The following is a 12009-nucleotide window of genomic DNA, read 5'->3' on the forward strand; positions in this document are numbered from 1 at the left end:
GAAAGAAGGAAAGAAAATTATTGAGCTAAAACCCTCAAATTCTTTTCCTTGCATCACTTAAAAGCAAAATAAGCCAAATATTCAAGGAACTTGTCTGTATAGAAAAAGCCAATTCTTTATGTCTGTCAACATAGTTACATTACACACCAGCAGTGGCATTCCTGCTGTGGAAAATATAACTCGTCCTATAAAATTTAATGGTGGGGGAGTGCAGGGGAGAGAAGGTGAGAGACGGTCTGTTATGAGAGTAATATATTTCTCCTTTCAAGACTTAAAAAATTCCAGATATCTAATTTAAACTTCTGTACTATAAATAAATATAGAACAATATAACCTCACTGTAGGGAATTAACAAAGTACTGGAAAATAGAGTAAAAATTATAACAGAATTTTAAACAACACTTATATTACTACAAGATAATCACTATTAATCTTGCAATGTATTTCTCCCTTCTATCATTAATTAATGATGTATCATTTTAAATTAAAAAACAGGTATTGGATCTCATCAAATACCTTTTTAGCATTTATCAAAACTGGGCCCTGCACGAGAGCTGTTATTCTCTATTATTCACCTGTGTAACCTCATCATTTGCATAAGTTGGGTCTTGCATTTTTATTGATACTCAATATTATTCATATGAATGAATGATCATACATCTCCTGCAATGACCTACTGAGATGCCAAGACTAGTTGCCTAGCTATCTGTGTTCTGCTGCTTAGAACAGCCACAGCAACTTCTCCCATGCTTCAGTGCCATGCTCAGCCATGATAGTGTTGGTTTTCCCTTTAGTTTTTGAACAGTACAGTCAAGTGGCAGGAGTGCTTAAATTTTGCAGGAACTTGAGTTTATGGACCTGTACATTAAAACCACTATGTGCCAAATGGCAGTGTGAGACTTATTCTGTGTCCCTGGAATACCCAGCACAATACTACAGCCCCTTCCACAAATCCAGGGGATGAGTGCTTGCAAGTCAATCTCCCACGCCTCACTGTGCCTAGTTTTGAAATCAAGTGATTAAGACAAGGAAATTTTCAAGATCTCTTGTAGCTCCAAATTCCATGACACTGTATTTTCCCCTGTATAATTCTGGGTCCCATTGAGGGGATTTTCATCCCTAAGCATTGTTTTAATATTTCCCTTTGGAAGCCAAATGATTAATTCAGATTGATTAGTTGAAAATGGGAGAATGATGCCAGGTTAACTCAAAAGTTGACCTGGACCTTTCTTCTGTGTGTCTAGAAACCAAGTGAGTGTATCGGGCAAATTCCAACTTGGGTTCAAGGGGGACCTCCACTCTAATACAGTAAGCTAAAGCAGTAAGATGTACTGCTAAATTCCAGAAATGTAGGCCGGGTAGCACTAGCCCTGCAGGGGCGGGGATTTTCATCTGTTTTGTTCTTAGCTAAAGCAGCAGCACCTAAAACACCGCCCTTAATTTCCTTTGCAGCAGAATGAATGAATTCTGGTTCCAAATAGCAAATCATTCACAGGGACAAAAACCTGCTTCTTAGATCCCTGTCATAAAATTAGCTTAGATAGGATGAATGGGGCAAAGGAACACACTCACAGGTCTATCTACAGGTTGGCTTTTCAGTCTTCTCGAAAACAAGCCCAGTAAGTGTTCCTTGCTGGCACTTGGCTCATCTCAGTGAACGGTAAGACTAGCTCTCTTCCTGCCCATGCTGGGCCGCTGGGGCTGCCCACTAAAGCTTACACAATCTCCGTCAAAGCAGCAATTCCTAAACCTTTCACATCATACACCTTTTGAGAATCCAGTGCAAATCACAGCTCTTTCCCAGAAAAAAAAAAAAAAGTATCACACAGATGTCAGAAGATTGAAGAAGCCCCTAAAACCCCACCATACAAGACTAATGGCAGAATTTGAAGCAACCCAATCTAAAAATCAAGGAGTTGTTTTCTTCCTGGTTAGATACATGTTCATATATGAATAAAAACAGACAGAAAACTCTAAGAAGCCATAACTACTCAACAGCTGTCATATCAACATTTTGCCATTCTCATTTTATCCATTTCCAACTTTTTACATTTTTGCTTTTTGCTGGAATATTTTAATGCAAATCTGACCTACCTCTTAATTTTATCTGTAAATACTACAATATATATCTTAGTGGTCAGAACTTTTCTTTTCTTTTTTTAACATAGCCATTAAACTATTAAGACACCCAACAAAATTAATAAGGCTTCTTTTGTATCATCTGGGACCCAGACATTTAAATTTCCTCTGATTGTCTTAGAAATAACCTTTGATAGTGGTTGTTTGAATCTGGATACAAATGAGGACCAGCCATTAGGTTAGATTGGACTGATATATTTGTTAAGGTAAGAATTCATTTTCACTGTGTAAGCAGAAGCCGTATCAGTTGGTTATCTGATGGAAATAGGGAACAGAAGAAAGTCATGCATGATGCATGTGGGGAGGGGCAGGAGATTGAGTTAATGAAAAGTACTGCAAACTTTTTAAAATGGGGACTCTTTAAGTTCTTACTTGATCCTTTCAAATCATAAAAATAGAATTAGATGGCAGCCCAGTTTTCTCTTAAGTTCCATAGCCAGTTAAAACTATGTACCCACTAGGTCAGATTTCATATTTCTTGTCTGAATTGACAGTGAATAAGTTGTGGATAGACTACTGAGCATTTACATCTGATTTCACTCTCTTTCTTTTCTTTGAGTAAGATAAAAAAAATTATTGGCTACCTTACATAGAAAACCCAAAGTACTCACATATACCCCTGCCTGCTCTGTGGGGACCAAACCAAATCTCTTAGGCTGCCATTGATATATGTTGCTATATTCACACCCAATATAATGGGTTTACCTGCTGCCTTCCTTGTGCATCCACCGTTGATGACAATCATCCACTTTTTTCTCCACCAAAACTACCTCCATGCCTGAGCGCACATCAGGGCCTCGAACTCCCAAAACTAGCTGAGGAGCGGCACAGCTTATAATTTGCCCATTTCTGTATTCAAACTGCTGGTGGCAAAGCTTCTGCAATTTATTCTGCTTTGGAGAATGGCTGAGATAAAGAAAATCCCATTAGAGGCCGAAGAATGTCCTGTGCACTGGATGTGTTGGAGACTGCAAGTTCTGTTGGCGAGAGACCCGCTGTGAACCGAATTCACTGATAATAGGGAGGCATTATCATAGGGACAGCAGCACTGCTGTTTGCCTTCACCGCCAGGCAGATGTAAAGAGTAGAATTCTGAGTTTATTCTGTAACGGGAATAAATGTCTATCCAAGAGAATATGAGAAACTCATTAGCATAGCAAAAAGAAATTGAGTTGAAGAGAGAATTTGATTAAAGAGGAAAAGGAGTAGGAGAAGGAGAGGGCCCTATAGAAATGGAAGAGGGAGAAACAAAGGTGTTCAAATCATGGCTGTTTCTAGCTTCTATCTACAGTCTCCCTGGCAAATAGAAGGCCATTCTCCAAGTTTTTCAATCTTCCCTAACAACTCATAGAATATCATAAAGAAGAATGATATGCTAATAAGTTAATTCAAAGGAATCTTTTGCTTAAGGAGCTCAAGGCAATAAGCAGACTTATGAAATATATTAGACATCACAACGCACTGTCAGTTAAATTAATTTATAAACATCTACGAAGCCCCTAGTATGTGCACGTGGCAATGCTAACTGTTGAAATGCCAAAAGCCGCTTGATTTACACAAAACGCTAAAATGTTAAGCAAATGTCTAAAGGTTATGGAATAATATAAAGTACTATAAATTCCTGTTGTTTCATTGGACATAGACCAGAAAAAAATAAAATTAAAAAGGAAGAAACTACATTTCACTAATTTCTTAAAGACATCAGGGCATCTTACATGCTTATTCTTAAGTTCATTCACACACTCATTCAACAGATACATAGGCTTTGTGTTACATCATCAGGAGGCAAAGGTGGATGAGCTTACTGCTTACTAGAAAAGACACACCAGTGAATAAGAAATTGCATTACATGGCACAAAATAAGCTAAAGGGAGAAGGGCCTTCCCACAAGTACTTGTAAATACTTAGTCAAAAACACAGGAAAGACACAAATGTGTATGTTAATGTAATTGGCGGCTCACAGCAATGCAAACTCTCAGGAATCATTTTGCCCCGAAGTGACAAATCTAAGACCATGCAGAAATCTCTAACAAGAATTCCTTGCAACTTTTTACCTGTATTTCTTCAGTGATTCCTCATTTTCAAAGAGTTCTTCTTCCATTTTCTTTGGAAGACTGTCATCCTCATCAAAGTCCTGAGGAGTTTCCTGCCAGGTGTACCTGAGAAGTGTGTGACAAGCTTTCATTCGGAGATGGGCTCTTGCATGTGAATCTCTATCAAGGTTCAGAAGCAAACACAAGTCTAAGAATTCTGATTTTTACTCACAGAATTTTCTCTGAGGTATAGTCTGATCATATCCTGAAGAATATTGATCTGTAAATTGTATTTCCATGGTGGTACCTAGCATTGCAAATCCACCACCTACTAATACATAATTTAGATCTTTTAATATAGGACTAGAGGTAAAATTCCCTAATTACATAATAAACAGCATTCATCTTTACTATTATTTATTCAGGAAAAAATGGGGTCATGTATTATATTTCAAAAACTGCAAGATTGGGGTGCCTGGGTGGCTCAATCAGTTAAGCATCAGACTCTTGATTTCAGGTCAGGTTATGATCTCAGGGTTATGAGATCGAGACCCGCATCATGGTCTGCCCACACTTGGCATTGAGCCTGCTTAAGATTCTCTTTCTCTCTCTCCCTCTGACCCTCCCTCCCTCTAAAAAAAAAAAAAACTGCAAGATTAAGACTACTTAGTAGTTTAAGAAATTCATAATGAATGTGTAATGAGATTCCTTTTGCCTACTCCATAAGTGGGTCATAATTCTGTCTGGGACAGGACAGCCTAGATTACTGCATTTCATAAAGTTTACTCATTAGACAATGTTAAGAAATCTTAATTAACTTAACTTTTCCTCTCAAATCTAGAGAGGCTCAAATAGCATTGGCACAGACGTGCCAGCTTTTGATAGAGAATAGTGTACTAAGACACTTAAATAGTCTTAGCTTGAATAACTGAGTCAGTCAGCCTTCTGGCTTCTCATTAAGATGAAGATGTGAACAGGAGCATAGCCACCACACAGACCTATACATATCATGTTCTGGAGCACTGTTGAGGGTACATTTGCTTCCATGGGATCACAACACAATATGAAGCCTGCTCCGTGCAAGGCAGGATAAATATACAGGCAAAGCAGTGAGCATATTCCAGAACTCTAAATATGCATATGTGTAAATAAAGCTGGTGGGGAGTGGGTAGGCTGTGATCACCAAGGTGCTCGTGGTATTTGATATAACTGGAAAAGCAATATCAAATTACCAAAATCTTCGGGGTCAATTCCTGTGTTGGCACAGCAGACCATACACTTTTCAAATGTAACACAAGTATGATATATGGATATGAAATTGGAGGGTAACAGCTGCCTCATTCAAAATTGTGCACCAGCGGCTTCTCAAGTCAAATATCTTCCCAGCAGTTAAAAAACAACAGTGCCATCTAGTGTTAAAAATAAAAAACACAGCTTTCCCACCAACTCTATTTCTTTGAGGAAAACAGAAAACAAAAATGTCATTCTTAGTTATAACATATTCAGCAAAGTGTAAACAAGATTCTTCTCCCAAGTCCAGATGTTTAATTTTCTAACTTGGAATTCATCTGTATTCTCTTTGGCTTCCAGGCAAATGAAGTACAGTCTAGACACTTTAGAATAGCCCTTTTTAAATATACCTTGCTTTATTAATTCATTCATTTGTCCGTTCACTCATATAACTAATCATTCCATAGTTAGTTACTCATTCCTTTAACTGATATTTCTGGAACATCTGCTACATGAAAGGCACAGAGTTCTAAGTGTTGGGGATACAGTGATGAACAAAACAGGTAAGTTCTCAGGGTTCATGTAGCTGTAGATTACATTCTAGTGGGGGAAGAGAGATAACAGACAGGTCAATGAATGAATAATAATTTAAGTGACATAAGTGGAATAAAACAAGATATTGTGATAGAAACTAGCCAGGGTGGGGTGGGGTCTACTTAAGCAATGGAGTCAGAGAAGGCTCTCTGAGAGACAATGTTTGAGTTGAGACCTGGAGAATGGGAAGGAGCCAGCCATGTGAGGTTCTAGATAGAGAGCATTCTGGGCAAAGAGAATAAATGGAAAGGCTCTGAAGCAAGAATATGCTTGTTTCATTTGAGGAACAGAAAGACACTGATGTGACAGGTGTGCAATGAGTGAAAAAGGTAGTACATGAAGAGGCATAAGAAGTGGGCAGGGCCCCATTTCTGACAATTTGGTTATGTCCATATCCATCAGTTCTGTGGCAGAGGCCACAGACTCATTATCTTTTCTTTGCTGGGAGGGATTTCTCCTTCTCGTCATTCAAATAATCAAATCAATAAATGGGCAGAATATATGAACAGACACTTTTCCAATGAAGACATAGAAATGGCTAACAGACCCATGAAAAAGTGTTCAAAATCATTAGCCATCAAGGAAATTCAAATCAAAACCACCTTGAGATACCACCTTACACCAGTTAGAATGGCAAAAATTGACAAGGCAGGGAACAACAAATGTTGGAGAGGATGTGGAGAAAGGGGATCCCTCTTACACTGTTGGTGGAATGCAAGTTGGTACAACCACTTTGGAAAACAGTGTGGAGGTCCCTTAAAAAGTTAAAAATTGAGCTACCCTATGATCCAGCCATTGCACTACTGGGTATTTTACCCCAAAGATACAGACGTAGTGAAGAGAAGGGCCATATGCATCCCAATGTTCATAGCAGCATTGTCCACAATAGCTAAATGGTGGAAGGAGCCGAGATGCCCTTCAACAGATGACTGGATTAAGAAGATGTGGTCCAGATATACAATGGAATATTACTCAGCTATCAGAAAGAACGATTTCTCAACATTTGTTGCAACATGGACGGGACTGGAGGAGATTATGCTAAGTGAAATAAGTCAAACAGAGAAAGACAATTATCATATGGTTTCACTTATTTATGGAACATAAGAAATAGGAAGATTAGTAGGAGAAGGAAGGGAAGAAGGAAGGGGGGGTAAACAGAGGGGGGAATGAACCATGAGAGACTGTGGACTCTGGGAAACAAACTGAGGGCTTCATAGGGGAAGGGAGTGGGGGGTTGGGATAGGCCGGTGATGGGTATTAAGGAGGGCACGAATTGCATGGTGCACTGGGTGTATGGTGACTAATACAACAAAATAAATATTATTAAAAAAAAAAAGAAGTGGGCAGGGCCAGCCTGTAATTCAGTAAGGAAATAGGAAACTCTCCCTGAGCTCCATGCTCAAAAAGCCTTTTCTTTCACAAAGCAGCAAAGCTGAGGTGAGCATTCCCAGAGTTTCTTTTACATTTTGCTTACTTTTATTACCAGAAATCTTTACACAAAACCCAACTATCAAAAGGGTTCCTTCTAGATCTAGATGTTTTCTAGGTCTTTACTCTCTTGCTTTATGGATATCCCTCCTTAAATCATCCCACTTTTCAAGTATGTAAAACTTCCAAACAAACATATCTGAGAAATTCTGGGGAAATCTTAAAGTGACTCTCTAATATAAGATTATTTAGGATTGAGTCATCAGAAGTGGTTCAAAGAACTAGTGAAAGTTAGCCTGATGATGATGAACTTTGCATATTTTAAGGACTTAAGTAGAAGAGTAATGGATGGAAACAGAAACAAAGGAAATCGTAGGATGGAGCCGTTCTAAGTAATTGCAACATTAGAATGGGCTGCCCTGCGAAACAGTGATCTCCCTGTTATTATGAGTGTTCAACAAGAGATGAGTCTGCCTGGAGTGTGTTTTGAGTGGACTCAAGAACTCCAGGCCTTGATGAAATCTATAAATTAGAACAATGTGGATCTTTGCTCTCAAAGATGTTCTTTTTTTTTTCTTACTTTCTGTTTATTTTTTCCCATGTGCAGTCTAATAATTCAGAGGCCAGATGATACATTCCTCAGAAATTCTCTAGCCTTTGAGGAATACACCATGTAGGCCAAATCAGTGCTCTCTCAAAAAGGCCTTCTGGTGCCTTTGTGGGCACCATGAGACCAGATGAATCACTCATCAAAATGAGGGGTTTGTTTCCTAAAATAAGATTTGATGTTCTTATAATAGAGGATAGAAGCAGTCTTTTAATATGGTTTGTAAAATAGTTTCAAATGATATGTAAATTAGTTTTCACCGTTATCACAATGGTAGTCTATTAGCTATATATGGTTTTAGAATTTGGAAACTCATTCAATCATTCCTTCATTTATTCAGTATAGGATGATTAAAGTCAGCTACCCTGGTCTTCACAGAAGACAGTGACAAGGGTTTTTGCCCTCAAGGAATTCCCAGGCTAGGGGTGGGTGTGGGGAGCGAGCGGGGGAGGGAGCTGATAAGCACAGCTCTGTGTACAGTCATTACCATGACTGGTTTCAATGACGAAGAATCATTCCACACGTGAGTCCTGGGCAGGTCAAGGCACTTCAGGCAGAGAGAAACAAGTAAGTGGCTCAGAGGCCTGCAATGGTGCATAAACGGAATATGACACATTCAGCAGCAGCCTGTCGCTGCCAAGCTAGAGCTTAGTTCTTGTGTCAGGAAGTAAAAGTGTGCAGTGGAGGAGGGCGTGGGGGTACAAATGAGGGTCAGTGACAGGCCTGGACTCGGGTGAGAAGGGCTTGGGATTAGACTAAATGTTTTTTCTATCTGCAGTAGGTAGCTACTGAAGAACTGTGTAAAAAGAATTATGTTTTAGAAAGACAATTGTCTACAGATGGAACTTCGAGGTGAATTGGAAGGAGGAGAAAAGAGAGAGAGAGAGAGACCAATCCAGAAAGCACTTCAGTGACCCAGGACGATGACTGTATGTTAACATGCATCCAGCTTGAACCTACATTAATTTAATTGTTCCTGGCATCGACTTTAATGAAAACAAAACATGATGGATTCCTCAAATAATTTGCAATTCCAAAATTCTGGTTTTTTAAAAATAGTATAATAATAAAATTACTGAAAGTAGATCATTGTGATGGCTGAACAAGGAAGCTCCAACTTGATCTTTTTGCCAGAAAACTAATTAAATACTAGCTCTTCACCTGACATCTATATCACAAATGTAAGGGTTCCCCGCATGGGCTCTGTGCTGTTATTGAGCTAATGAGCTGAGTTCAAATAGGAACCAGGTAGTTTTTCTGGCCATGCTGATTACTTACAGAACTTCACTGAAAGCCTTTTCCGTGGTTAAAGCATTTTTTTGCATTTGCTTTTCCTTTGGTCCTATCATTTGCTTCTCTTCTCCAAAAATTGCTACAGGTTTATGCACAGCAAGCTTGGCTCCAGATACAATGTCACTTTGGACTTCTAAAACAAGAGCTGAGCAGAAATGTGCAAATTGCAAGGACATATTAGTTATGATCGCAGAACACCAGGAATTTGAAAACACATGGTAAAATAAGAATGCTGACAACTTTCAGCTATTTGGTCTAAGAGAACACATTCTAAGTATAATTGATAGTTTTCTTTAATAAACTGGATTTCACTTAATTTTTATAGATTCTTCCCCCCAACATATTTGTAGTCAAAAGTACTAAAAATAGGGGTTAGCATCTAAAATATACAAAGAACTCATAAAATTCAGTACCTAAAACAATCTGATTAAAAAACGGGCAGAGGGGCACCTGGGTGGCACAGCGGTTAAGCGTCTGCCTTCGGCTCAGGGCGTGATCCTGGCGTTATGGGATCGAGCCCCACATCAGGCTCCTCTGCTGGGAGCCTGCTTCTTCCTCTCCCACTCCCCCTGCTTGTGTTCCCCCTCTCCCTGGCTGTCTCTATCTCTGTCAAATAAATAAATAAAATCTTAAAAAAAAAAAAAAAACGGGCAGAGAACCTGCATAGACATTCTTCCAGAGACCATACAGATGGCCAACCTACACATGGAAAGATGATGAGCATCACTAAGCATCAAGGAAAAGCAAATCCAATCCAATCAAAATCACAGTGAGATATCCCCTCACACCTGTCAGAACGGCTATTAACAACAACAAAAAAAAGCAAAAAAAGATGTTGAGAAAAGGGAGCTCTCGTGCACATTGGTGATGTACGATCGGTGTGCCCACTATAGAAAACAGTATGGAGGCTCCTCAAAAAATTAAAAATAGAACTACCGTATGATCCAGCAATTCCACTTCTAGGTATTCATCCAAAGAAAATGAAAACACTAATTTGAAAAGACATATGCACCCCTATGTCCATCACAGCATTATTTACCATAGACAAGATATGGAAACAATCTAAGTGTTCATCAACAGAAAAAATGGATAAAGAAGTGGTGATAACAGAATATTATTTGGTCATAAAAAATGAAATCTTGCCATTGTGTCAACATGGGGTAACTTGAGGATATTTTGCAAAGTAAAATAAGTCAGACAGAAAGACATACTGTATTATTTCACTTACATTTCACTTATATCTAAAAAACAAAACAAATAAAACTGAAACAGACTTATAGATACAGAGAACAAACTGATAATTGTCAGAAGCGTAGAGGGATGGATCAAATAGATGAAGGGGATTAAGAGGTATAATCTTCGATTTATAAGAAAAATCAGACATTGGGAGGTAATGTACGGCATAGGGAATATAGTCAATAATGTTGCAACAACTTTGTATGGTGACAAATGGTAACTAGATTTATTGCAATGACTGTTTCATAAAGTACATAAATATCAAATCACTGTTATATATCTGAAACAAATATAGCATCATACGTCAATTACCCTTCAATTTTAAAAAAGCCTAAGAGAAAAAAAAAAGTACTAAAGGATAAGTCTTTCTAAAAAAATGTTAATTATTATAAATTCTAACCATTCAAATGGGCATATTATTTAGATATATGTCTCTAGAACATTCTCGAGGATAGCAAATTCCTCTAATGCCTTGAAAGATACATGTAAAACTTACTGCACAGCATTCAATATATGTAATAGGGAAATGTTTTAAATCATATTAATGGTTTTTCTCTTTTGACTTTCCATGGTCTATGTATAGGACCTTTGTCCTTTCCTGGGGCAGCCTTAAGGGAAGGAGGAAGACCTTGAGTTGATGAGAAATGTTACAAAGGAAAGCGAAAGTACAAAGATAGTTTTGACACCCAAGCACACCATATGCCACTGGGGTCATGTAAATCAGGATGACACTATCATGATTTAGGATTTTTCTAAATGCTGTTAGCTCCAAATTAGCATATCAAAGCTTTAACCCAAGGTTGACTTGGAGAAAACCCACCATTTCTGGGCCTGAGGGAATTTGAAACAGAAGACAGAGGAAGGCAGAAAACCAGCACTGGATGTTATGATTCCACTTACAGGCTTCACTTACGGTATCTAAGCCACACCAAGGAAACACTGAGGACACTGTTCATTATTCAGAACATCGTGACAAATCACCTCTCACGTTGCCCTCACCACTCCAATCTGAGGCACAGCCATGTCAACCTGAATCTGGTTTCTGAGAGGTGCAGCCATGACCCAAGATTTGCTGGGTCATGCTAGAGAGCTTTCCAGAAGTGGTTGCCAAGGAGGGGTGAAGGGGTCCTATAATAAGGAGTTCAGAGATGACCACTCAGCCACAGCCAGGCCTGGGCAGCTAAGGGAGCAGAGAAGAGTCTGAGTCAGGCAGGAAGCATCACCCGCCCAAAGCACTGTCTGGGCCAAAAGAATGGAACACAGTCACCCAGCCATGGACAGCACCCACCAAGACCCAGAAAGCAAGAGATTCTGTACCCCAAGTTCTTCCCTTCCAACTGAGGGAGGAACTAAAGAGAAAATCTGGGGACTGGGAAACCTGAAAGATTTCCCTAAAGGGACTATATAAATTAATGGATGAGGTAAAATTTAAACCTGACTGGACATTTT

At 38.9% G+C, this 12009-nt stretch overlaps 1 protein-coding gene across 1 annotated transcript in view; it reads right to left on the reverse strand.

Annotated features, from left to right (window-relative positions):
- Positions 1-12009, reverse strand: part of DCDC1 (doublecortin domain containing 1) — a 426036-nt gene that overhangs the window by 46708 nt on the left and 367319 nt on the right. Inside the window, exons 26-28 of the mRNA XM_034645816.1 lie at positions 9310-9469; positions 4194-4352; positions 2845-3045 (exon numbers count right to left, since the gene is read on the reverse strand). Coding sequence (XP_034501707.1) covers positions 2845-3045; positions 4194-4352; positions 9310-9469 — 520 coding nt within the window. The remainder of the gene's footprint in view (positions 1-2844; positions 3046-4193; positions 4353-9309; positions 9470-12009) is intronic.

This window comes from Ailuropoda melanoleuca, chromosome 16 (assembly GCF_002007445.2).
Source record: "Ailuropoda melanoleuca isolate Jingjing chromosome 16, ASM200744v2, whole genome shotgun sequence".
Lineage (NCBI taxonomy): Eukaryota > Metazoa > Chordata > Mammalia > Carnivora > Ursidae > Ailuropoda > Ailuropoda melanoleuca.